Source organism: Salpingoeca rosetta (assembly GCF_000188695.1).
Source record: "Salpingoeca rosetta unplaced genomic scaffold supercont1.10, whole genome shotgun sequence".
Classification (NCBI taxonomy): domain Eukaryota; class Choanoflagellata; order Craspedida; family Salpingoecidae; genus Salpingoeca; species Salpingoeca rosetta.
In genome coordinates, this window is record NW_004754924.1 from 800310 (window position 1) to 826139 (window position 25830).

The following is a 25830-nucleotide window of genomic DNA, read 5'->3' on the forward strand; positions in this document are numbered from 1 at the left end:
ACACCGACGAATGCACGAGGGGTGTAAGGGGGAGGGGGTTTGGAAATATGGAATATGCAATGAGGGCGAACAGACAACACAAACGTGGATTCAGGTAGGATGCCAAGGAAGGAAAGGGCACTTACACGACACAAGACACACGTACGTACACACACGCCCACACACACACACACACACACACACACGCACACACACACGCACACACACAAGCACGCACGCACACACACACACACACACACACACACACGCACGCACATGGCTGGCCTATGGAGAGAGCACAGTCTCTGGGATGTCGTCCTCAAAGATCTCCTCTTCAACCTCGGAATGCACAGCGTCATCCTCGTCGTCGTCAGCGTGAGCAGCTTCGCCACGACGGCTCTGGTGAGGTTTCCTTGACGCTGGGTACTTTGCGTCCTCGCCTCGTCTTCGTCCCTGCGGCGAATCTGTGACAGCAATATCTTCCTCCACTTCTGCTTCTTCTTCTGCTTCTTCTTCTTCGACCACCACATCATCTCGCTTGGTGCGGCCCGTCTTGCCGCTTTTGTGCACACCCTCCTTTGAAGCCTAATGGTTGTGTGCATGCGTGTGTACATGCGTGTGTACATGTGTGTGTGTGTTTGTGAATGAACGCGGGTGTGAGGATGCATGAATGCCACGAGAATGCTCGGCACACCTTGTCCAGCATGCAAGACACACACACACACACACAACACACACGTACACACAAACACACACATGCTGTTGGGGTGTTGTCTGACCTGCTTGGCAACGTCTTCCTCATCCTTGACTTCCAAGTCGTCAACGCACACTGGTTTGACAATGGATCGGTCCAACGCAGGCACTCGAACGTGCTTTGCAAAAGCCTGGGATGTGGCGACGGTCAGTTGGATTAACGATGAGGGAGCTCATGCGAGCGTGCAGCTTGAAACATCAAGCACAGCATGTACGTACACCGTGACGCCGGCACACACAGACACACACAGACACACAGCAGACACACAGACACAGCAGACACACAGACACACAGACACACACACGCACAGCAGACACACAGACACACACAGACACAGACGCTTACCATCAATGCTTCGTAGTCTCCCTTTTCCAGCATGAGTTCGGGGTCATCCTTGCGCCCTTGACTGCTCCCGAGGCGACTCCCACCACCACTGCCACCACCACTGCCACCTCTGCTGCCACTGCTCCTGCTCTTGCTGTTTCGATCAGCCATCTTCGTTGTCATCAACGTTGAGTTCGAGGAAATTTGGTGCATGTCAACCACAAATCGCCAACAATCACCGCACCAGCACCACTGCTTGTTTTGGTTTGCGCTTCCTCTCCTCCTCCTCTACCCTGTGTTGCTTCTTCTTCTTCTGTCTCTGTGTGCGGCTGCTTGCATAGATCGACAGCGAGGCGAGAGCGAGTGGCTGCTTGCGGCGCACACAGCACAGTGCACGCTCAGCACACGCCATCTTTTTGCGAGAAAGAAGTGACAGACGCTGTGAGGACACAGAAACTGCCGCCATGGCGGAGCTTGGCGCAGATGACTTTGCTGCGCTGCAGACCATGCTCATGCAGTGCAAAGAGGAAAAATACCATGCCGAGGAGCAGCGGGATGCAGCCTCGCGTGGTATGGAGCACTGTGCCAAATGCACGGCTTGCTTTCGTGCTGACTTTTCGCGTGTTTGTTTGTTGGTTTGGCGCATCACTGCGTGCCGGCTTGACACACCACCATTTACCCTTCACTTTCCATGTTCCCGCACATGCAGCTTTGGAGGCAACAAAGAGCGAAGTGGAGAAACTCTCCAAGGACTTGGCAAAGGCGAACAAGGTGCGTTGCATGCATGTGCTTGTGTGTGTGATGTGTGTGCAGGTGTGATGTACGTTTGTGTGTGCATGTACACGTGTGGTCGTGTGCATATTTGTGATGCCTGTTGGGTGTCAGTGCACTTGTGAAAAGCCACTGGAAGTATAGCAAGCGCTGCCTGCCGCGTCGATGCCAGTCAGCTCAACCCAACCTCTTGTGACATTGCACAGGCCATTGCCAAGTCGAAGAAAGCACGGGAAACCAAGGCCATGATCGACCTGCATCAGGTGCGCAGAGTGCGTTCGAAGAACGTGTGTGTGCATGCGTGCGTGCGTGCGTGCGTGCGTGCATGCGTGCGTGCGTGTGTGTACCATGAGGAAGCAATCGTTGAACTGGGCTCATGCATGTGCAAACTTCGGCATGTATCCACGTGTGTCACGCCAACACTGCTGCTGTCCGCACCACGACATCAAGGCTGAGAAGGAAGAGCTGGAGCTGCAAAACAAAGGCCTGTTGGAGAACCTGGCAGAGGTGGGGCATGCACAACTGCTGTTGACTCGGCTGCCTGCTTTGTTTTGCCTCATCTCAATGCTCCATGACACAAGTGACAGGATACCAGTCACAGCTCGCGGCTGCACCTTTGCTGTGCACCTTTGCTGTGCACCTTTGCTGTGCACCTTTGCTGTGCACGTTTCACCCCCCTCACCAGCTCCTCCACTCTCTTTCTCTTCTTTCATGTGTATTTACGTGCGTGCGTGTATGCGTGCGTCAGATTTCTGGGCAGAACGAGGCGCTTCAAGCGGAGGTTGACCGGTTGCGTAAGGGCACAGATGGCGATCACCACCACCAGCACCAGCAGGCGGACGGCGCACTGCAGGAGCAGCTCACAGCTGCGCTCAAGCAAGTCGAAGACCTGCGCGCAGACACAGACGCAAAAATCGCAGACCTTCAGGTGTGTGCGTGTGTGCGTGTGCACGTGTGTGTGTGTGTGCGTGTGCGTGTGTACAGGGTGGGATAACACACCAGAGTGTCTGCATGCCAAAGCGATACTTCATATCAGCCGTGTTCGCCACCACAACCTTGATTCCATCCACCGTTGATTGTGTCATCTCACCACCATCACCCTCATCATCACCCTCACCATCACCCTCACCATCATCTATGCAGGCGCGCAACACGATGCTCTCGTCCCAATTGGCGGAGGCGGAGGCAAAGTACCGCGAACTCCTCGAAAGCAAACTGTACGCTCACCCTGTGTGTGTGTGTGTGTGTGTGTGTGTGTGTGTGTGTGTGTGTGTGTGTGTGTGTGTGTGTGTGTGTGTGTGCCTGGTTCTGTGTGCCTGTGCCACTCTCCTCTTCATCAATTTATCTCATAGAGGTGGCCGGCACAATATCACGACACACACGCACACACATACTCCCCGCCAACACACGACACACGCACGACTTGCATTGCAGGGCTGTTGGCTCTGGTGATGGCGGAGACGGACCGCAGGACAAAAGCGCCGATCAGGACGACAGCAACACAGCGGATGATTCGTCCAGTGATGCCATTCGCGTCAGGTGCGTCTTGCAATTGCGTGTGTGTTTTTGTGTAGGATGATATCTATGGCGTACAGGGTGTACGACTTTCTGCCGTTGCGCGTTGTCTAGACATACACTCTCATACACACACATACACACACACACACACATACACACACACACACACACCCTCTGTTCCCCCCCCCCACACACACAGGGTGCAGCAGCTGGAACAGGTCAACGCCGAGCTGAAGGGAATGTGCCAGCGGCAGGAGGACCGTGCAAAGCAGCTGGCAGAGGTGTGCACAGACAAAGAGGGGGCGTGCTGCTTGTGCTGCGTGTGGCGTCAAATTGTGCCGTGCGGAGGCTTAGGCAGTACACGTGCGGTGACTGTTCTGTCTACAGTACCGTCGTTGTCACACCAGCAGCGCTGTGCTCTCTCCACCGCCATGATCCCTTACTCACACGATCCACTCTTCTTCCCCTCCCCTCCCCCCCCCTTTCTTGTGCGGTCGCCAGGAGAACAGCGAGCTGCGTGTGTCGTCGCAGCAGCTGCAGCAGCAGCTTGACACCGCCAACGCCGCTGTCGACGACGCGCGACGACAAATTGACGCGGATAAGGCCGCCCACGCTGCCGAGCTGGACGAGTGCGTTCTTGCGCTCTTGCAACTCCCAGCCACGCTCGCGATCATGTGTGCATGTGGTGTCGTGCATGTGCATGTTGTGTGTGTGCGTGTGTGTGCGTGTGAGTGCGAGGGAGGCGTCGTCGCGTTGTTGGTTGTCATTTGTGCTGCGTGTACCGTCTCCTCTCACCACCACCCACTATTCATCCGTTCACATGTTTACGTGCCAGGCTGCAGCAGAAGTACAGGCGAAAGCAGGCGGCGCTGCAGGAATTGCAGCAAGAGAAGGAGGACATGTACCAACAGCACACGAAGGTCGGGTGGCCCCACCGTCACCTTCAACACGGAGTGGAGAGGGTGGTGGCTTTGTGTGTGCGTGTGTGTTTGTTTGTTTGTGTGTGTGTGTTTGTTTGTGTGTGTGTGTGTTTGTTTGTTTGTTTGTTTGTGTGTGTGTGTGTTTGTTTGTTTGTTTGTTTGTGTGTGTGTGTTTGTTTGTGTTTTTTGTTTGTGTGTGTTTGTGTGTGTTTGTGCTCTGATGCGGTCAATGTGCAAGCAACCATTGCAGTCTGCAACTTCTTCTCCTCACCTTGACACGCATCTGTCTCCCGGCCGTTGCCTGTCGTTGCTTCCGAATGTGCTCAGGAGATGGAGGCGCTGAAGAAGAAGCACGAGAGCGAAGTGGAAGCGCTGCAGTTGAACGCGGACAACGAAACGCAATCCATGAAGAAAATGATGCAAGAAAAAGAGGAGGAAGCGGCGTCCAAATTGGCGGAGGTGCAGTCCGAATTGGAGCACCTCAAGGAATCCCTCTCATCTCACAAGGTTGGTGGTCACCCTGTATGAATGCGGTTTGAATGCGTTTTATGTTGTTGATCTGTAGGCTGCTGTGCTGGTGTGCGAGCCAGCTGCTGCAGAAGCGAACGTCATGAAATACACGTGCGCACTCTCGCCCTCACACATACTCACACACTCACGCTCACACATGTATACATGTGCACCACGTGCGGCCAGGATGCTGCTGCGGACTTGGATGCGCGAGCGCGAGAGTTGGAGGAGACGCGGGCAAAACTTGCGACCGCACGCGAGGAAGCGGCAGCAGCACAGGCCGGTCCGTACTGCCGATCATGTCATCGTGTCGTGTGGTGTTTTGTGTGTGTGTGTTTTGTGTGTGTGTGTGTGTGTGTGTGTGTGTGTGTGTGTGTGTGTGTGTGTGTGCGACATGTTCTCAAAGCACAAGTCTGCAGTTGCGTTCATGCGTTCATGTGGCTTTCATGTGTGCGCCTGTGTGTTGCGTTTGTCGTGCGCTGCTCTTCGTTGTTGCGCGCTGACGATCCGCGTACATGTGTTCATGCACTGCAGAGGCGGAGCGGCTGCGAGAGGAAATCAACGCCGATGACTCCAAGCAGAAAATCGAACAGCTCAACAAGGTAAATGTCGACGTGCATGTGCACACACACACATACACATACACACACATACAAATACACACACATACAAATACACACGGCTTACATTCGCATGCGTATCTGCTTTGATTGCAGGATGTGGAGAAATGGAAGGAGCAGGTGGACGAGTTCAGCAAACAGCAGCAGGAGCAGCTTGCAAAGTAACAGGACGCTGGGCAGTGGTGATGCTGTGTGATGATGGCCTTGGCTACTGTGGAGATAATCGTGTTCCCCTCTTGCGTCACATGTAGCTCCCATGGTCTGCTCACAACTCCCCGCACACACACACACACACACACACACACACACACACACACAACCATTGTCTTGACTTGCAGGCACACGAGGGAGATGGATGCACTGAAGGCGGAACACGAGGAGAAGATGAAAGCAGTGCAAAAGGAGCGGGACGACGCCCTCCATGCCAACGACCGTCAAGCACACAAGCACCAGCAGGTTCGTTGCAGGCCGGTGTTCGTGTGCACGTGGTAACGCTGGGGAGCTCTGTGTGTGTGTGTGTGTGTGCGTCATTGTACGCGCTGTACTTGATTCTGTTCACACATGGACAATGACAACCATTCTGTGTGTGTGTGTGTGTGTGTGTGTGTGTGTGTGTGTGTGTGTGTGTGTGTGCGAACTGCCAGGAAATTGCGCGGTTGCAAGCGCGCGTGTCCGCTTCGAGCAAAGTGGAGGAAGAGAAGCAAGAATTGTCTGCACAGCTGAAGGAAGCAGAGGCGAAGGCAGAGGCCCTTGAGGATGAGAAGCAATCCCTCAACACCCAGCGCTCGCAGCTCTGCGACCGTGGCCTACGCGTCCTATTCCTAGCCGTCGCCGCCATCACACGAACCAAACAGGTGTGTGTGTGTGTGTGTGTGTGTGTCTGTGTGTGTCTGTGTGTCTGTGTGTGTGTGTGTGCGCATGTGTGTGCGCGTGCATGGGTGTGTGTATGTGTGCGTATGACAGGTGTATGTGCGTATGACAGGTGTGTGTGTGTGTTGCACTTGCCATCCGTGCCCAATGCTGCGTGTCACCTCCTCATCTTCCCGCCGACTGCCCCCTCCCCGGCGGAAAACAGCGCGCGGCTGTGTCAAGGGTTGCGTTGGAGGAGAAAGTTGCTGCAGCGGAGAAGAGGGCCGATGAAGCCAAATCCCGCATTGAGCAGAGCGAGCAGTCCATTGCCGCCAAGACAAAGAAGGAGGCCGCTTTTGTACGTGCAGCGATTTGCTTCGTTTGTGTGTGCATATGTGTTGCGCGATGCAGCGTGCGTGTGTGTGTGTATGTGTATGCATCTGTGTGTTCTGTGTGTTCTGTGTGTTATGTGTGTGTGTGTGTGCATCTCATGTATGTTACCATGTATGTATTGTTTCCCCCCCTGTTTTGCAGCGACCATCAGACATTCATCCTCCATGCATCACCTCACATTCTGCACATGCGTTCGACGACACCTTGTGTTGTGTTGCAATTCCTCCTTCTCCTCGTCTTCCAGATCAAAGAGCTGCAGAAGCAGCTGAAGCGCGAGCAGCGGCGGGCGGAGAAGGCCGAACGCGAACTCGCAGAGATCAAGCGGCCAGGTGTGTGTTTGGGATGCACGTGCATGTACCTTCACACGCGCTCGCGTGTGTTTCTGATGGAAGACCTTCACCAAAGTAGTCAAAGAAGTCAAAGTACTTGCAAATGGCTCACCATCACCATCATCATCATGATCATCACCACCACCACCATCATGTATGCGTGTGTACAGGCGACAGATCTGCCTCTCAGATGGGCTCTCCGTCGGTGTCCCGACGAGGTGCGTACGGGCAACAGCGGTTGCACATTCCGGTGTCAAGTGGATGCGTTGTTGAGTTGGTTGCGGTGAAGCAACGAAAGGACTTGAGAGTGAGCGCATGTGCATGTGTGCGTGCAAGTGCACATGCCCGTGGATATGACGTCAGCCGCAGCGGCATTGTACGCGTGTGCTCACTCTGTTGTCTCCCCCTCTCGCTTCTACGTGTGTACACAGGCCATCATCGTCGTACTTCGTCGTCATCATCGTCACTGATCATGCGGTAGCTGGCCCTATGCAATGGCACACTGCCTCTCGCGCACCGCCACCACCACTACCACCACAGATACACACACACACACACACACAGATGATGACACCTGCCTCACGATGCCCCACGCAACACGTGCATGGCCGTACACGTGTGCACAGAGAGGCGCCGTCACTGGATTCCTTGAATGCATCGGACGCGCACTCCGTTCGATCGGTACATTTGCAAACAGCTTTAGTTTTTGCTTGATTTGCCACTTTGCGAACCGCGCATACACCCTCACTCACACACACGTATGCCTCTGTGTGTGTATGTGTGTGTGTGTGTGTTTCTCCTCCCTCCCTCCACACACACACACACACACACACACACACACACACACACACACACACACACACACACACACACACACACACACACTCATGCACTCAAACTCACACACACACACATACACACAAACACACACACGGAATAACCAGGTTGATTTGCAGATCAGCGAGAGTGAGCACGCGCAGCTGCTGTCGGATATGGTTGCAGTCAAGACCGAGCGGGAGGAGCTCAACGACAAAGTGAGAGCAGCGCTTGTCCAGCATGCGCAACAATGGCGAAGAATAGGCATACGCATGTGCGCGTGTGTGCGTGCGTGTGTGCGTGTGTGCGTGCGTGTGTGTGTGCGTATTGTGCGCGCCCTTCCAATACATGTTCTTGTGCGTGTGCATGTGTGCAGGTCCGCTATTTGGAGTCGAAGGTGCGGGACTTGGAGGGCGAGCTGTGCGCAAAAGCCATGCTCGTGGACCAGGTCATCCAGACCGGATCAACAAGTGCGTGTGTGCGTACATGGGTGTGCGTGTGCGTGCGTACGTGCGTGTGTGCGTGCATGTGTTGCATGATGCATCTTCCGTGTATGTGCTTCCCACCTTGGATGTTCAGCCACGTGTGCATGACAACCATCTTGCACCTCTGCATTGTGCTGCGTGCCCAGATTCATCGCCGAGCAAAGGCCACAAGAAGACGGGCGATAAGGCGCAACTACGGTGTGAAGGCAGATTGTGTGTGTGTGTGTGTTTGCACGTGGGTGTATGTATCCTTGTTCCTGTTGTTCATGTTGTTCATGTTGTTCATGTTGTTCATGTTGTTCATGTTGTTCATGGCGTGTGAAGAGTGCCAGCTGAATGACTGACCCGTGTGTGTCTTCCCCCACCGTGTCGCCTTCGTGTGCCTGCTTGGTTTACCTGTTAGGGAGAGCAATGACAAGCTTCGGGTATTGTTGGAGGAGACGCTACTCAAGAACATGCAGCTCGAGCAGGTGCGTGTGTGTGTGTGTGTTGGGGGGGGTTGTTCGCGTGTTTCGTGTACTGTTTCGACGTGGCTGCATGCACATGCATGTGTGTTCGCCACTGCGAGTCATTCACACTACAGGCCACTGACAAACACAAACACGCACGCACACACGCACGTACGCACGCACGCACAGATGGTGGAAGCGTTAACGCAGCAGGACAAGCAGTAGGAGGACAACACCTGTAAACTAGCCAACAGAGGGAGAAGAAGAACAAGGGTGTGCATGCACTCGTGCGGGTGTCTGCGTGTATGGTGCAAAGCCCTCACACCCATCGCGCGACAGTGCGACACATAAAAACATATAAGCATGAGTCATCGCCGGTTTTTGTTGTGTCCGAGCACAGAGACGACGAGAAACAGCTGCTGTCCACACAAACAAACAAACACACACAAGCAAGCCATTCCCCCCGACTGCTGTCTCGTCTTGCGCGTCAGCCACCCTCCCTTCGTTCTGCCACATACACGCTGAGGGAAGAATCAACTCCACATCATCATCATCATCATCCAACCTCCCCGCTGCCGCCACCATGCAAGAGGCCGCACATGTGCCCAACCCAGAGCGCGACGCCATCACATGCGCTGTCATTGTGAGTCTTCCTTCCCTCGTTCATGTGTGACTGTGCCGGTCATGCATTTTGGTCCTTGTCTGCGCGGGTGTCCGCCTGTGTGTATGTTTGTGTCCGTGTGTGTTTGTGTGTGTAAGTTTGTGTGTTTGTGTGGTTGCTTGTGTGCGACTGTGTGCGTGTGTGTGCGGATGTTTGTGTGTGTGTGTGTGTGTGTGTGTGTGTGTGTGTGTGTGTGTGTGTGTGTGTGTGTGTGTGTGTGTGTGTGTGTGTGTGTGTGTGTGTGTGTGTGTGTGTGTGTGTGTGTGGTTGCTTGTGTCCGTCTCTCTCTCTCTCTCTAGTGTCTCTGTGTGCGTGTCCTGGTGTTTGGTGATACGCTCTTGACCAATGGTTGACTGACCCCGCTCCGTGCTTTCATTGTGTGCTTTTTGTTCCGTGTTCTTCACAGGAGGACCCCGTGCTCTATCAATCAAAGTATTGTGAGTTGCTGTACAATGTGTGTGTGTGTCAATGACAAGCTGTGGTGATGGCGGTGCCAACGCAAACGATGATGATGATTATGGTGGTGGTGATGGTGATGGTGGACTTTACTTTCCATTGTGACTCATGAATATTGCTTGCACCCTCACGCACACACACACATGTCCAGATGAACGCCACACGTTTGAAGAATGGTTCACACGTCTGAACGGCACGGTGCCTGGTATGTATGCATGCGTGTGTGATGATTCCTCAGACTCAGCTGTTGAATGCCGCCTTGTGATGTGACTACAGACTTGATTCTTCGTCACGAAGACGTCTCATGGCCTTGAATTACGCACATATGCACCTGCCTCCCACTCACGTACACTCACACTCACACACTCACACTCACCCACACACTCACTCACCCACTCACTCACCCCCTCACTCACCCACTCACTCACTCACTCACTCACTCACTCACTCACACACACACACACACACACACACACACACACACACACACTCACTCACTCACTCACACACACACAGAGCCGGAGGAAATCCCTGCAGAGGAGAGGGAGCGCATCATGCGGGAGCGAGAGGCCCACAGCGAGCTTGCCCTTGATGCACAGAATGGCCTGGACCTTATCATCCCGCCATCCCTCAAGACGCTCATCCAGAAGAAGCTCATTGGCCCGGAGTATGACGCGCCTGTCGTCATTGTTGTGGGCAAGGAAAGTGATGGAAAGTCCCTCACCCTCTCCCGCCTCATCGTGCGTCCCATCTTCCCCTTCCGCGACAACATCTGCACGCTCATGCCCGTCAAGGTGAAGCTCAAGACGCAAGCCAAGGCCAGCATCCCAAAGGTCTACGCTGTGGAGATTCAGCCCGACGGCACGCGCACGCCGGTGTCCACGACTGTCCACAACTACACGGGCACCAACCACGGGAAACCTGCGCCCATTATGGAGGACTACGTGCCACTCGAGTTCCTGCAAGAGGCCATTGAGGAGCGAATGATCTTTCTCGTCGACTCGGAGTACCCGCAAAAGCAGCAGCCAGAGGAACCGGAGGGCCCGGGTTTCCTTGGCAAGCACCGCTCGGGTGTGCTTGGCAAGCACCGCTCCAGTATGCTTGCCAAGAAGAGCGAGTCCCAACCCAAACAGCACCGCAGGCCCGTGTCGATGCGATATGAGGTTGTGGTTGAGCTGAGCGGGCCACACTTCCCCAACATGACACTGGTTGATCTCCCAGGCGTTGTCGCCACAGACACGGCAAACGCAAACCTCCCCCGACAAACGAGGTACATGCATACACGTGTGTGTGTGTGTGTGTGTGTGTGTGTGTGTGTATGTGTGCACATGCCTGTCTATTCTGCTGGGCACTCCATGCATGCGTGCATGTACGCATGCCACCTGACTTGCACAACTTCTTATGCTCTCGCCTCCTCCCAACACAACACGCACACCCCCCTCCTCTGTCACCGCCATCAGGGAGCTTGCCCAGCGGTATCTGCGCGCGCATGCGGAGAACAGCTTCGTGTGCGCGGTCATGTCAGTGCAGAGCTCCATGGCGGCCAACGATGCTCTGGCCGTCATTCGCGAGTGCAACATGCTCTCAAGCAGCATCGGTGTGCTCAGCAAGACTGACCTGTGCTACCCGCAGGCCGTACACGAGGCACGCTTCGGGAAGCTTCCTGTGGACCTTGGGTACGGGTTGTGCTGTGTCGCCAATTGCGTCTTGAACGGCGAGCGCCTGGAGATGAAGACATTCACGGAGCTGAACCACCGCGAGGAGGCGCAGCTGAACAAGCTCAGGGAAGCCAAGGACGTGTTCAAGCAACAAGAGAAGATTCGCGCCATGGAGGAGTGCTTTGGTATTGACCGCGTCCAGCGCAAGCTTCGCGACAGCTTTGAGACTTACCTGTGCGAGGTGTGGGCGCGCCGCACGCAGCAGGCCCTTCGCCGCTCCCTGCAGGACTTTGAGCGCGGTCTTGACAGGCTTGGCTACCCGTTTGTGCGCTTTGAGGAGGAGGACCAGGTGATTGCGCGGCGAGAAGCCCTGCATCAGCATGAGCCAGATCTTGGCGCTTCTGAGCGCGGGCAGACGACAAGTGAGGTTGCGCGTGCCGTGCTCGACCACGTGTCCAAGACGCTGCCCACGTTCCGCGTGGACCAGCTCCTCTGCACCGAGCTGCACAAGCGCATTGTTCGCCTCTTCCGCCGCGTGAACAGAGCCATGGCCGCTATTGCTCGGGAGAGGCCCGTTGCCGCCACCGGTGTGCACACCCTCCGCCACACCCTGCAGGCGCACTGGGCCCGCATCAAGGCCGCGTTTGAGGCATTTGCGCAGTCACTCCGCACCACCCCGCTCTCGTCCGTGCTCGTGGAGGCGGCGGTGGCCCACCTGCGCAGCGTGGAGTCAGAGGTGAAGATTAGCCGTTTCTCGTCGCTCATCACTGCCATTCGGGAGCAGCTCACCATGCAGCTGGACACGCACGTGGACCAGAACATCAACGCCATTGTGGACGCGTTCATGCAGGACAGGCTCAAGGATGTGGAGCAGATGCTGCGATTGAAGCTCGTGCCTGCAGGCATCGCACACGCGCCACGTGCTCACGGAGCGGTGCCTGTCGCGGCGCTGCGAGAAGCCGCACCGGCGGCACCCGCTGCCACTGCTGTTGGCATCGACGATGACGACAATGACGACGATGAGGAGGAGCAGCAGCAGCAGCAACAGGAGGAGCAGGAAGAGGGAAGTGCTTCTGCGGATGATAATGAGGAGGAAGAAGAGGACGGTGCGGAGTTGTTGTGGGGCGTGCGTGTTGTGGTTGACGGGCAGACGCTTGTGAGCGATTTGGGCACCAAGCTGACCGCTGTTGGCGAGGAAGTGCAGCAGGTGCTGCGTGATGCAACCTTTGAGGAGGGCGTTGTTGTGGAGGACGAGGAGGTGACACAGTGCCGCATCAACACCTTCCGCGACATCGGTGATGTGTGTGAAGTGCTGTCTGAGATCCACGTCGCGCTGGGCGACTATGAGCAGCGGTGCAGTGAAGCCCGCGCCCGCGCAGCCAACGCATCCCCGGCTGCCAACGAAACGTCTGCGATTGAAGGCGACCTCGACTTGCCGCATGACGACAACAGGACGAAGCTGCTCGCCATGCGTGACCGCATCCAGCAGCGGCGTCAGCAGCAACAACGTGCAGATGCTGATCCGGGCGACGGTGGGACTCATGACGAGGACGAGATGGTGGATGAGGTGACCATCGCCACCAACTCGGCAGACACCTTGCGCCGTGCACTCGCCATCTGCCGCCAGGCCAACTGCGTTCGACATCTCACGTGAGTCTTTTTCGTATGTGTGTATGAATGTATGTATGAATACTTTCTTGTGCTTTCTTGTTTATGTGTGTGTGTGCTTTCTTGTGCTTTCTTGTTTGTGTGTGTATGTGTGCGTGTGTGCGTGCTTTCTTGTGTACGTGTGGTTTGCATACGTTGGCCGCTGCACTTGTTCCAAATTGTGTATTCTTGTGTCAGCTCAATCCGCCTCCTTGTTAATCGTCATCCTGAATGCCGTCAGGTTGGAGACGTGTGTGCTTGCGGACGTGTTGCGCGAGTTTGGACGCCTCTTCCCTGAAATGCGCAGGCTGCGCAGTCTTCGTCTGAAGCAGTGCGACCTTTCCGACAAGAACGTGCAGGACACACTTCATCTCGGCCTCCAGCGCAACACAACCATGAACACCTTCACGTGAGTCTCCCGGCTTGTTTGCATCCAATGATAGAGCGCACTTGTGTGTGTGTGTGTGTGTTCTTGTGGATGTGCGTGTGTGTGTGAGTGTGTGTGTGTGTGTGTGAGATAGTGTGGATGTGCGTTTGCACATATTCGTGTTTGCGCCATTCGTTGGTGTGTATGTGTGTTATGTTATGCGGCGCTTGTTTCGCCTTGAGGCTGACCCATCGCTATGGGTGTTGAAATACATGCGTGTGGCTGTTGTTGTGTTCAGGGTGCAAGACTGCGGGCTGGGTGGGCCGTCGTCTAAGCTGCTGCGAAATATCGTTTCTGTCAACACCACCCTCGACGAGATCATGTACGTTGACCGCTCATGTCTCAGGCACATGCATCCGTTGCTATGTGGCTCTATGCTTGTGCTTTGCAGCTGTTTTGTTCCGTTGCACACGTTTCTCTCGCGCAACTCGCATCGACGTCACGTTGACACAATGACCAATCATCCGCGTCGTCATCACCACCACCACCAAATATTCAACAACAAACCAACAGCATCAAGATGCCCTCGAGCGAGGCCGGCGAGTACGCGGCGGTGAAGGCAGCGCTGCACGACAACGATGTGTCTGCACTCGTACGAGCACTGTGCACAACAGAGGAAGTGGCGCAGGGTGTGCTGACCAAGTACGTTGATGCAGGCAGTCAGTGGGAGGCCGTGTCGGGCGACGTGCGAGGGTGTGCCAAGTGGGGAGAGCGGCTGACGCAGGAGCAGCGGGAGGCGGTGATGGCTGCTGGCCGCCAACGTGTCCCCATTGATCGCCAGAAGCGCAAGGCGTGGCGCGTCGACCACCGCATCTGCTTCCCCGCATGAACACACGCACACGTACATACACATACAGTGGCACAGATGCACGTGTTGCGTGAAGGTGTGACTGCTGCGTCCTTGTGTCCGTGTGAGGTGATGTGTTCTGCATTCTGGTGCCACTGAGATAGATGCACAGGCGCGTGCATATCATCTGTTTGTTGTCTTCCTTGAATATTTGTGTGAGGGCTTCTTGCTTTCGTTCAATGCTTTCCATGCTTGCTTGCTTGCATGTATGCTGTTGTTACACGTTTTGCGAATACAGCGAACAACTGAAGGAATGCACATCTACACCGCAAGACGCTTGAACAGGGCTTTGGGGGGAGGGGGGGGGGCAAAGAAGATACAGCCACAAAACACACACGGGGACAACAAGGTGGACACTAGCCCGTTTACTCGTCTTCCTTGTCACCATTCGCTGTTTCTCCTTCCTCATCATCATCACCGCCATCACCAGCGTCATCATCTTCCTCCATCTTTGCTGTCTCCTCGCCATCTTCCTCTCCTCCTTCTCCCTCGTCCCCGCTCTTGCTGCCATCATCATCATCATCATCACCACCACTGCCAGTGCCAGCATCGCCGTTTCCCTCCTCCTCTGCCTTCACCGCCCCCTCGCGTGTGTTCGTTTCGCCAACAGCGGCAGACGGCGACGCTGTTCCAGACGAAAAATCCTTCGCCTGAGTGCGCATGAGTGTGCGCGCGAGTGAGTGAGTGTGTATGTGTGCGGGCGGCGTGTATATGTGTGTGTGTGTGTATGTGTGTGTGTGTGTGTGTGTAAGTGAGTGAGTGTGAGTGTGTGTGTGTGCGTGAGTGTGTGTGAGTGTGTGTGTGTGAGGCGGGTGGCACATCGCTGCACATCACGGCAATGATCACCACAATCGTTATCACCACCACGACTTACGAGGATGTTGAGTGTGGATTCCATGTATGACTTGAGTGACAGCTGATCTGCAAAGTGGAACAGGTTGACTTTCTTGCGCGAAATGAGGCGCAGGCCTTTCCAGTTGAACCGAAAGTCATTGATTTGCCTGTGTGTTGTGTGTTGTGTGTGTGTGTATGTTGTGTGTGTGTGTGTGTGTGTGTGTGTGTGTGTGTGTGAGTAGGTGAGCGTCAAGGTGGGTCAGATGATGGAACAATGGGGAGACGCTGTGCACGAGTATCGCAAGGCAGCAGAGTGATGTGCCGGACCAGTATTCCTCTTCCACGCATTCCGCGGGGTCCATTTCCTCCACCGCGTCCAGGAAGTATTCCTTGAGCGACGGTACCCGCCTAACACCAACACCACACAGCAAGTTGATGATTGCGTTTGAACGTTAGCGTGCGTGTGGCGGTGCTGTGGCAAGTGTGGTGTACGTGCGTGACAAGTGCAATGTATTTGTACCATGCATGTGTGTGCGTGTATGTATGTGTATGTGTGTGTGCGTGCGTGTGTGTATGTGTGTATGTGTGTGTGCGTGTGCGTGTGTGTGTGCGCGTGTGTATGTGTGGGTGTGTGCGTGACAAGTGCAATGTTTTTGTACCATGCATGTGTGTGTGTGTGTGTGTGTGTGTGTGTGGCCTGCGACAAGCAAAGAGAGTGGATTGCAGTTGGTCTCCAATAGCTTACACTTTCGCGCGCTTGCAGGCCTCCATGTTCGTTGATGACAGCGTCCACAGCCGCTGCAGCTCATCACTGTCAACACGCACACACACACACATACACAACCAGAGTGATCAGTTGCGTCAACGCAGCTCCATGCGAACAACGTGTGCGTGTGTGTAATGTGATAGGACAGTGACGCGTCACGTGTGGCTCCATTTGCGGTGCCTCACCTGCCCATATGAACGCCGGCTGCGCCCGGTGCTGGTGGCGACGGTGCCTTGCGCTTTGCACTGCGCAGAGCACAAACACACAACACAGTCAGCAAGCGTGCAAGCCGTGTGTGTGTGTGTGTGTGTGTGTGTGTGTGTGTGTGTGTGTGTGTGTGTGTGTGTGTGTGTGTGTGTGTGTGTGTGTGTGTGTGTGTGTGTGTGTGTGTTTCAGCCGTGTGATGATTCAAAGCAAGCGTGTGGTCAGGAGTGCGCAATCAAACCACAGAACACGACTGTGAGAGCAGCAAGCAATGTCACGCACCTCTCCTTCTTCTCAAACGGTTTGCAGCCGTCCTCCTTCCACTGCACCCAGACCAGCTCACGCTCCAGCATGCGCTACCAAGCAGACATGAGGTAAACACGACCACAGCACGGGAGATGGGGGTTACACTTGAAAGGCAAGCGGGTTAACGCGCCATGTATATGTGTGTGTGTGTGCGTGTGTGTCATCGACACAGGGTTACGTTGTGGCTGGCGAGCCATGTGTCACCCAAGTCCTCAGGGGCAGCAGCAGCAACACGGAGGGTTCACCTTTGCATTCGTGAGGAAATCAGCGCCGTCGCTCCCGGCCGCTTTCATCAGCTGATGGCGATCATGACGGTGATGTTGATGATGATAATGGTGAGGGTGTTGGTGTGAATTCGAGTTGGGCTTGACGTGGACGTGTGTGCATTCTTGTACACTCGTACATACGTATGTGCGTGTGCGTGTGCGTGGCAGATACGATGGGAAGGAGCAACATCAGTGCAATCAACCCTCGCTTGGTCGCGTGTGAACATGGTACGAGCAGCTGCGCTCACCTTCTCGACTTGCCGTTGCCTCTTGTCCATCCATTCCTTCTGTGCTGACGTCAGCGTTTCCGCGCTGCGCGGTCGAAGCAACCGGTAACGCGTGGGCACGCGCACATGAGCAGACGACAAGAACAGAGCGAGAGAGGGAGAGAGGAGGGAAAGGTAAATACAAGTAACCTGATTGTTAGCGCAACCTGATCGTTCGCACAACCTGATAGTTGGCGTGCAGTTGTAAATCACACACACACACACAGAATAGCACATTCAAAGCAAACAAAGTGCACACGCAGCATCGGCACGCAGCGCGACTCACGGCTTCTTGAATTTGCTGTCGCGCGGAAGATACGAGAAGAGGATGAGGAGTTGGAGAAGAATCTACAGCGGTGCATTGGATGGGGGTGAGGGGGTGATGGAAAGACAGAAGCAGATATGCAAAGTGCTGAGACAATACCGCCAATGCAATTCGCATATCACGTGTCCAACGCCAATATGAACAAGCAATCACAACTACAAATAACCACACACACACACACACACACACACACACACACACACACACACACACACACACACACACACACACACACACACACACACACACACACACACACACACGAGCAGCGGGCACCTCGCGGCGGAGGGTGACGTCGTTGAGTTGGAGCTCAAAGAGCTTCGGGGACGTCAGGTACTTTGCAAACGTCGTGTCCGCGCGCCTCTGCTTCTGAGACGGCCCGTCATCATCACCATCATCACCATCACCATCACCATCACCGTTGTCATCGTTGGTGTCCATCATCGAGGCTGGTTGAATGGATGTGTTGGGGTGCAAATTGACGAGCGTGTGTGAGATGGTGTGCAGGGTGAACATGTCAGACCGCAAGCCAGAGCGTTCACCGCCACGGAGATGTGAACCAGAGCGTTCACCACCATCGAGGTGTGAGCCGGAGTGTTCATTGCCACTGACGTGTGAATCAGAGTATTGAACACTAGCATGCAGCCCCATTGTACACCGCACCTGCCGTTGGCTGCGTTGTCACGGGCGAGACCTCCAGTGGATGGCGTTCAAACAGATCCAGGACACACTCCGTCGCCTGGACACACACGCACACAAATGTACATATTTGCACATGTATGGATACATTTCACACAGGCACGCGAATGAGTGATTGGACGACGACGCTGTGAGACGAACAGCAATTGATTGCGAGGTACAAGTGAAAAACACATCTTCACACAACGGCTGTCAGCAGCACAGGCTCAAACACACACACACACACACAAGCAAACACACGCGTACACACACACACACACACACACACACACACACACACACACACACACACACACACACACACACGAAGCCTGACCTTTTCGAATCGTTTCCACTCGTCGGGCTGGTAGCAGAGGCGCGGTTCGCAGAAGAAGCGCTGGAGACTCCAGAACTGCTTGTAGTCGCTCTTGTTCAGCGGACGCCCAAGAGACGGCATGTCGCTGTTGCGTAAGTGCGTGTGTGTGTGTGCGTGTGTGAGTGTGTGCGTGGGTGCGTGTGTGCGTATGTGGTGAGATGAGGACGTCAACACGCAAAACTCGCAATCATTGCGAAAGCATACACACAAGCACGCACGTGCATGCCATCACACGCGTACATGTCTTCCTGTGCTTTCGCGGCCTCAGAGGCGGAAGTGTCCAGCTGCACACATACACACACATGAATAGATGGAGGTCAGGACAGACATACGTCAGGCGTGTTCACACCTCGCATCGCATGCAAGTGAACAAAAGAACAGAATGATGCAACTCAACAAACAGATGACGACACAACCATGTGCATGTGTGACGGCGTGCATCGCTATCACACACGCACACACACACACACGCATGCACACACACGCATGAACACACACACACACACAATCACCCAATCATACACACAGACGCAAATGCACACCTCCTCCTCTGTTTCGTCGTAATGCGTCTTGTTTGCGACGTTGACAGCGGAGGAGATGTTGGCGCCAGACTTGTCCGACATGGGGAAAATACTGCCCGAGTTGGAGCAATGCGGTGGTGGCGGTGGTGTTGAGTTGAAAGCATGTCAACAAGTGGTGTGAGGTGGCGTGCACCAGGGAGTAGGTGAGCGTACACACACACACACACACACACACACACACACACACACACACACACACACACACACACACACACACACACACACAACAACAACACACACACACACACACACACACAACAACAACATGACCCCACTGAAAGCGATAGTGATGAAATTCAGAATCGCTCCGGCCCCACCTTAGCAAGTACTTGGCCATAGTCATATAAGAACTCGATCTCGACACGCCTGGTAATTCTAAAGGGCCAGGGTCTGTTGGTTGCAAGTTAGCGCAACTGCGCTACTTATTTCGCGAAGCCCACCTAGTAAGCTTAATATTACACACTCACACACACTCACACACACACACACACACAAACAAACACACACACACACACACACACACAAACAAACAAACAAACAAACAAACAAACAAACAAAAAGATACACACACACACACACACACACAAAGACATACACGCACACACGCAACCCGAACGGCACCTGGCGATGAACATGAGGAGACGGCCGCTCAGTTCAATGTCCTGCGACCGTGATAGCCGCTTCTTCAGCCCTGAGGGAGGGGAGGCACGTGCATGTGTCACGTTGCAGCGTGAGGTGATGGACACATGGACGAGTGGGATCAGAAAGCACGAATGGTCGGTGTGTGATTCAGTCTTACAGCCAGTCCACAGCTTCCGTTCAAACATAATCGCTGGCATTTGTTGCACACACGAGCGTGCTCGCCGCCACCGCTCCCATACACACCGTTGATGAGGCGAACGACGCGCGGGCCGTTGGCTTTGACAAATGCAGGCTGCAGGCACATGCAAAGGCGCGACCACATGGATTGGATGGCGTGAGTGGGTGGGTGTTGGGGAGTGATTGAGCGGTTGCGGAGAATGGGCACGGTTATCGTGCGGTGTTCTTTCCTCGTACAAAACGCAGCCAAGCAAGAGCAAAGGCGTCGACAAACCTGCTGGGCGTTCTGCTCCATGAGAGTGAACACGCGCTCGCACATGCTGACGGGGAGCACGTCAAATGCATCTTCAAACAAGCTGATCAACACGGTATTTGTTGCTGCCACGGCAATAAACTCTGTCGTGGTGCGAGACCAGTGCGTGTAAGTGGGTGTGGGTGTGGGTATGTACACGTGGGTTTGAGCGTTGGGTGAGTGCATGAACGTGAGGAACAGGCAGGGCAAACCTAGGAGCATGAGGAGCAAGCATACTGCAAGGAGGCATGTGTGCAAAACCATGTGTGTATGTGTGTGGATGCCCAAGCTCGGGAATCAATGTGCGTGTGTGAGACAAATTGACATCCTTCTGTCAGAGGCTACTTATCAACGCACCGCGCTTGAAGCACTCGATGCATATGCGCAGGACGTCCAGACACTTTTCATCGCGCTGGACCAGCAGCGGGAACAGCACGCGACGAAATGCGAGTCCAACGATGCTGCATGAGCGTGTACACAGCGACCATGAGTGAGGGTCTTGTTGATGGGTGGATGAGAGGAGAGGCGGCACACGAGCACACGCAAACATGTTCGCATACACAGATGCGTTCACAGTCGAAAAACAGATGCGTATGTTCACGCAGATCAAACACACTCACACACACTCACACACACTCACACACGCACACTCACTCACACGCACACATACACACACTCACATGCACACACATACACACATGCACACACACACTCACACTCACACACTCACACACTCACACACTCACACACGCACACACGCACACACTCACACACACACACACACACACACACACACACACAAACAAACGTACTGTGCTTTTGCCTGCTTGAGGGAGGCAAGGGAGTCGGTGTCGGCAGTGCCTTGCACGACAGCGCTGATGCTGTCAATCGCCTCTGCTTCCATCATTGCCCAGTGCGGTTGTGGACAATTTGTAAATGATGTGTCCAATTTTCCGCAGACGCACACACAACAAAGCAGCAGCGCAGAAGAGGAGATGGATCGATTGTTAGATGCGGTGGAGGCCTCATGCAGGCAGGAGGTGGAAGCCTTCCACAAGTGCGCAGAGGTGCATGGCAACGACGGCTGCCCTGAACAGAAAGCGGCGCTGCAAAAGTGCAGCGATCAGAGGTACTGTCGCTGCTGCTGTTGCGGATGCTGCTGCTGTTGCGGATGTGGACGTGCGTGAGTAGGGGTGCTTGCGTGTGGATGTGCTGGTGTCGTGGCCACCACACCATTGTGTGCTTTGGTTGCATCTGCGCTTTCAACTCACTTCTCGCGCGCGTGTATGTCGCTGCTTTGGCTGTGTTAGCGTGGAGTACATTCGGTCTATTCAGCGGGTATGCAAGCACTCCCTGGCGTCATTTCAGAAGGTGTGCTGTGGCGTGCGTGGACTACTCCCCTGTCTTTGCTTCTCGTTCATTGCTCGTTGGACGACGCTGGCGTGCGACAATAACACACCTCACGCGCTGTGCACGTGTATGTGGTCTTTCTTAACATGCAGTGCGTATCAGAACATCCAGAGGATGCGCATATTCGATGCGACGAGAAGGTCAACGTGTTTTTGACCTGCGCAGAGAGCGTCATGAGGTGCGTGCGTGGTCATGCTGACGCGAGCGTCGCGTCCTTTACCTCTCCTGTTTCAGCGTTGTGCCTGGCGTTTCCACAAGAAACAAACAGCCTCATTGTTTGTCTCACTGACTGTGTGTGTGTGTGCGCACACGCACAAACAGCCTCATTGTTTGTCTCACTGACTCACTGACTGTGTGCGCGCACACACACACAAACACAAACACACTCACAAACACACACTCTTCTATCTCTATCTCTCTCTATCTCTCAACCGCACGACAGCTACTTTGAGAAGCAAAAGGCGGCAGCACGATCGTCGTCAGGCCAGGACACCACCACCAGTTGACAAACAACTTGACATGGTTTCTTGTTCATAAGCAAAGTGTAGGCTCCTCTAATACAAACAGCGACACAAGCAAACCGCAAGCCTTTGTTGCACAGAGAGCAACGACAAGTGGTGCGATGATGTGAAGGTGGAACAAGCAACAGCGTTCGTGTGCGTGTTGAAGATGGAAGCCACAAACACAACAACAGATGCACGCCCACACACACAGACCAGCATAGTCATCCTTGAATATTGGTGGAAGATGTTCACCACTTTTCCGGAATCCGTTGCGCGCTTTTGGTGGTTGATGATGACGATGCGGATGCGAGCGGTTGTGGTCGCGGCAGTGGCGGCGATGCTGCTGCTTGTCGTGGGATGCTGTGATGTGTGCGCTGGTGATGAGTCGCAGCTGTACCCATCAGCAAGTGCTGTCATGGACCTCAACTCCATTTCACAGCTCAACAGCCTCAGACACGCAAAGAAGCTGACCATCATCGGTGCGTGCGTGGAGTGCATGTGTGTGTATGTATGTGTGCGTGTTCGCACGTGTACACGTGTGCATGCGTGTGTGTGTGTGTGTGTGCATGGGTACATGGGTGCACATGGGTGTCCTGCCCTTCCAATCCCATATCCAGTCTCACACCCACATCCGCTCCCACTCCCACACCCACATCCACGCCCACACCTACATCCCTGCCCCTCTCCCACTGTACTTGCTCCACTGGTTGCTGACGGCACGTGCATCTGTGCATCGTTTGCTGTTGTTTCTTCTGCTTACATACGCAGAGATCTACCGCGTGGATTGCGGGTATTGTCAAGCTTTTGCTCCAGAGTATGAAAAGGTGGGCGCATGCATGCAACCATACAAACGTGCCGCAGTTCTCGCCCTCCCCCCCCTTATGTTCCTGTACAACCTGCCGATGTCACGCCCCTCAATCACCACCAGCATCTGCTCACCGAATTCTGTGATGCGTCCTGCGATGCTGTGGTGAATGGGAAAGGTTGCGGAGAAGCTGCGACGCATGGTGAACGTGATGGCCGTGGACGTGCACCGCAACATGGAAGTGGTGCGGGAGATGGAAAGCCGGTACAACTTCAAGCTGGAGGGCGTGCCGCACATCTTCTTCCTCAAACCGCAGGCCAACGGCAAACCGCCAAAGCGCATTGTCTACGACTCTGACCGGAAAGCCAGCACCCTCTCCAAGATTGCTGTCGGCCATATGCCAGGTGCGTGTGTGTGTGTGTGGGTGTGGCTGGGTGTAGGGGACAGAGGGGCGCACACTAATGTGCGTGTGCGTGTGCATAGGTAGATGCATACCAAACAAATGCTGGTTTAAAGAAGGCTTTTCTCCCTCACCACTTCCACACCTGTGCGTGTGTGTGTGTGTGTGTGTGTTGGCGTTGACACGATATTAGACTACAGCCGGTATGTGACCGACATGTCGCTGCACAAGATCATGCGCGAGGACGACCTCCCTGTTGCCGTTCTGGTCACGTCCAAGAAGACAACACCGCCCATCTGGAAGGCGCTCTCGGCCAAGGTGTGATCACCGTGTGCTGTGCTGTGTGTGTGTGTGTGTGTGTGTGTGTGTGTGTGTGTGTGTGTGTGTGTGTGTGTGTGTGTGTGTGTGTGTGTGTGTGTGTCTGTCTATGTGTGTGTGTGTATTACGTGTGTGTGTGTGCGTGTGTGTGACGTGTATGTGTGTGTTTTCCTTGTTATTGCATGCTCGCATGTGTATGTCCCTCCGTTCTCCCTTGCTTGCTCTTTCATCTACTCATCACATCCACCCCCTTTCCATCACCTCACATTCACCTACGTGTGTCGCTCCCGGGCAGTACAAAGGCCGCATGAAGCTTGGTGTCACAAACCCAAAGCACAAGGGCGTAACCGACGCCACCGGCGTGGAAAATGCACCCGGCATTGCAGTCCTCCGCAGCAACAAGGTGGACATCCACCCCACACACGGCGAGGCGCTCGTGTACGAAGGGCCAATGACGTTCATGGCCATCGACTTCTTCCTCATGGACCACGCCCTCCCGCCCAAGGCAAAGAAGGCGGCGAAGCAGGGCGACGAGGCAGCGCAGCAGCAGTCAAACGCCAGCAGTGGCAGCAGCAATGGCAGTGGTGGTGATGGTGGTGATGGTGGTGGAAGGCCTGCAAGTGGCAGCAAAAAGAAGGAGGCCGCTACCATCCCTGACAACCTTGAATCGGTGTGTGTGCGTGTGTGCGCGTGTGTCCGTGTGGCTGTGCCTGTGTCTGTGTCTGTGTCTGTCTGTCTGTCTGTCTGTCTGTCTGTCTGTCTGTGTCTTGTTCGTTTTCATGGATGAGCGGTACTCTACATGCACTGACGTCACCCTACTGTTCATTCTGCCACAACCTTTGCCCATGTCTCGCCTCCGTGTTGTCACAGCTTCGCGTGTCTGATCTCCGCAAGCTGCTGCAGCAGTTTCACGACCCGTGCAACGGGTGGGTTGCTGGTGGCGATTTCGGAGGTGGTTGTGGCGTGAGCGGCGGTGATTTGGTGAAGGTGATCGATGTAGATGATTGGTATCATCGCGCTTTCCTGCGCGCGCGATTCACCACCAACTGCTTGATCGATCGAGTATTGCATGTATCTCACGCCCCTGTGCACCGTCGCCGTGGTGTCGTCGTGATTTGTTCAGATGCATTGAGAAGCAACACATGATTGACCGCCTCGAAGTCCACAAGCAGAAACAGCAGAAGAAGGAGCAGGTCAAACAGGCTGCAGACGACGCACGTGCGCACGCAAAGCACTCCATCTGCGCCGTGAGTGGTGTTTATGTTGTGTGTGTGTGTGTGTGTGTGTGCGTGCGTGTGTGTTGTGTGTGTGTGTGTGTGTGTAGTTTTGTGTTGTGTGCACCTCGCGTTTCTCATTCACATTCCCTTTGTTGTTCCATGTGTCAGTCCAACCACCACTCACAACTCACTCACTCACACACACACACACACACTCTCTCTCTCTCACATACTCACACCACCACGACCACACCTCACCTCGGCAGGAGCAAGTGCGAGCTCTGCGGGAGGAGAATGCTGTGCTGCGCCGCCACCTTGAAACGCTCCTCAACTCCATGCCCATCGATGGCTGCCCGGAGCCAAAGTGAGCAGCCAATCCCACACAACTTGTGCAGAGGAGGAGAATGGGGAGTTTGGGGGGGGGAGGCGCACGTTGTCGCTGTTGAGGTGGTGTATTCTGCTGTTAATTGACATGGCTGGCTTTGTCCTGTTCGCTCATGACCGAACACACACACACACACACACACACACACACACACACACACACACACACACACACACACACACACACACACACACACACACACACACACACCGCCATGCCACTTCCTCTGCCAGGCCAACGACGACGATCTTGGAGGAGACGCGCGATTACATCATCGAGGAGGTGCCGGACGAAGATGATGGGCAGCAGCCATCGCACACCCACGGCATGGTTGGCGACCAAGGCGGTGACGACGACGATGATGGTGATGATGATGATGATGATGGTGATGGTGAACACGAACCTGCAGCCCCATCTCCCGCACGAGACTCTGAGGACCTGTGATACTGTCACGTGTGCGTGTGTGCGTGTGTGTGTGTGTGAATGTGAATGTGAATGTGTGTGTGAGTGTGAATGTGAATGTGTGTGTGTGTGATTGTGGCAGTGCTGTTACGGCTGTGTTGCACTCGTCGACATCACGACTGGCAGCCGGTGCTGGGACGCTGTTCTTCACGATTAAACAACACGTAGTTTGGTCCAAGCGATCTTTTTCAACACCAGGGCCTG

General features: G+C 54.6%; 6 protein-coding genes across 6 annotated transcripts; 4 read left to right on the top strand and 2 right to left on the bottom strand.

Annotated features, from left to right (window-relative positions):
* Positions 1 to 221: 221 nt before the first annotated feature.
* On the bottom strand, positions 222 to 1251 carry PTSG_04474 (uncharacterized protein). The gene is made up of 3 exons (XM_004994511.1): positions 1079 to 1251; positions 759 to 863; positions 222 to 564 (listed from the first exon to the last, which is right to left on the bottom strand). Exons 1-3 carry the CDS (start codon positions 1238 to 1240, stop codon positions 265 to 267), a joined length of 567 nt encoding a protein of 188 aa, XP_004994568.1. The 5' UTR covers positions 1241 to 1251; the 3' UTR covers positions 222 to 264.
* Positions 1252 to 1289: 38 nt separating this feature from the next.
* On the top strand, positions 1290 to 9084 carry PTSG_12180 (uncharacterized protein). Its single transcript, XM_004994512.1, has 26 exons — positions 1290 to 1627; positions 1767 to 1828; positions 2035 to 2091; positions 2279 to 2335; positions 2577 to 2756; positions 2972 to 3045; positions 3263 to 3367; positions 3546 to 3627; positions 3848 to 3975; positions 4182 to 4266; positions 4594 to 4773; positions 4963 to 5059; positions 5311 to 5378; positions 5493 to 5557; positions 5735 to 5852; positions 6041 to 6250; positions 6472 to 6603; positions 6883 to 6967; positions 7138 to 7185; positions 7399 to 7444; positions 7594 to 7648; positions 7912 to 8001; positions 8160 to 8253; positions 8415 to 8466; positions 8672 to 8738; positions 8907 to 9084. Exons 1-26 carry the CDS (start codon positions 1522 to 1524, stop codon positions 8940 to 8942), a joined length of 2379 nt encoding a protein of 792 aa, XP_004994569.1. The 5' UTR covers positions 1290 to 1521; the 3' UTR covers positions 8943 to 9084.
* Positions 9085 to 9090: 6 nt separating this feature from the next.
* Positions 9091 to 14667, top strand: PTSG_04477 (uncharacterized protein). The gene is made up of 8 exons (XM_004994513.1): positions 9091 to 9360; positions 9785 to 9815; positions 9986 to 10039; positions 10351 to 11104; positions 11295 to 13142; positions 13381 to 13548; positions 13805 to 13888; positions 14080 to 14667. The coding sequence occupies exons 1-8, from the start codon at positions 9301 to 9303 to the stop codon at positions 14393 to 14395; spliced, it is 3315 nt and encodes a 1104-aa protein (XP_004994570.1). The 5' UTR covers positions 9091 to 9300; the 3' UTR covers positions 14396 to 14667.
* Positions 14538 to 21050, bottom strand: PTSG_04478 (uncharacterized protein). Its single transcript, XM_004994514.1, has 19 exons — positions 20939 to 21050; positions 20484 to 20587; positions 20109 to 20230; positions 19901 to 19949; positions 19637 to 19706; positions 18977 to 19067; positions 18675 to 18718; positions 18396 to 18519; positions 18044 to 18119; positions 17657 to 17829; positions 17342 to 17403; positions 17038 to 17101; positions 16769 to 16819; positions 16500 to 16573; positions 16199 to 16258; positions 15993 to 16058; positions 15575 to 15655; positions 15288 to 15414; positions 14538 to 15063 (listed from the first exon to the last, which is right to left on the bottom strand). The coding sequence occupies exons 1-19, from the start codon at positions 21031 to 21033 to the stop codon at positions 14779 to 14781; spliced, it is 1818 nt and encodes a 605-aa protein (XP_004994571.1). The 5' UTR covers positions 21034 to 21050; the 3' UTR covers positions 14538 to 14778.
* A 36-nt stretch (positions 21051 to 21086) lies between these two features.
* PTSG_04479 (uncharacterized protein) lies at positions 21087 to 22117 on the top strand. Its single transcript, XM_004994515.1, has 4 exons — positions 21087 to 21255; positions 21437 to 21497; positions 21629 to 21714; positions 21979 to 22117. Exons 1-4 carry the CDS (start codon positions 21122 to 21124, stop codon positions 22040 to 22042), a joined length of 345 nt encoding a protein of 114 aa, XP_004994572.1. The 5' UTR covers positions 21087 to 21121; the 3' UTR covers positions 22043 to 22117.
* A 210-nt stretch (positions 22118 to 22327) lies between these two features.
* On the top strand, positions 22328 to 25799 carry PTSG_04480 (uncharacterized protein; the record flags this gene model as incomplete). Its single annotated transcript, XM_004994516.1, has 9 exons — positions 22328 to 22518; positions 22808 to 22863; positions 23023 to 23248; positions 23438 to 23562; positions 23858 to 24232; positions 24433 to 24488; positions 24686 to 24809; positions 25046 to 25143; positions 25398 to 25799. Coding segments are annotated over 9 exons (1462 nt in total), but the record flags the coding sequence as incomplete, so codon positions are not given.
* Positions 25800 to 25830: the final 31 nt, after the last annotated feature.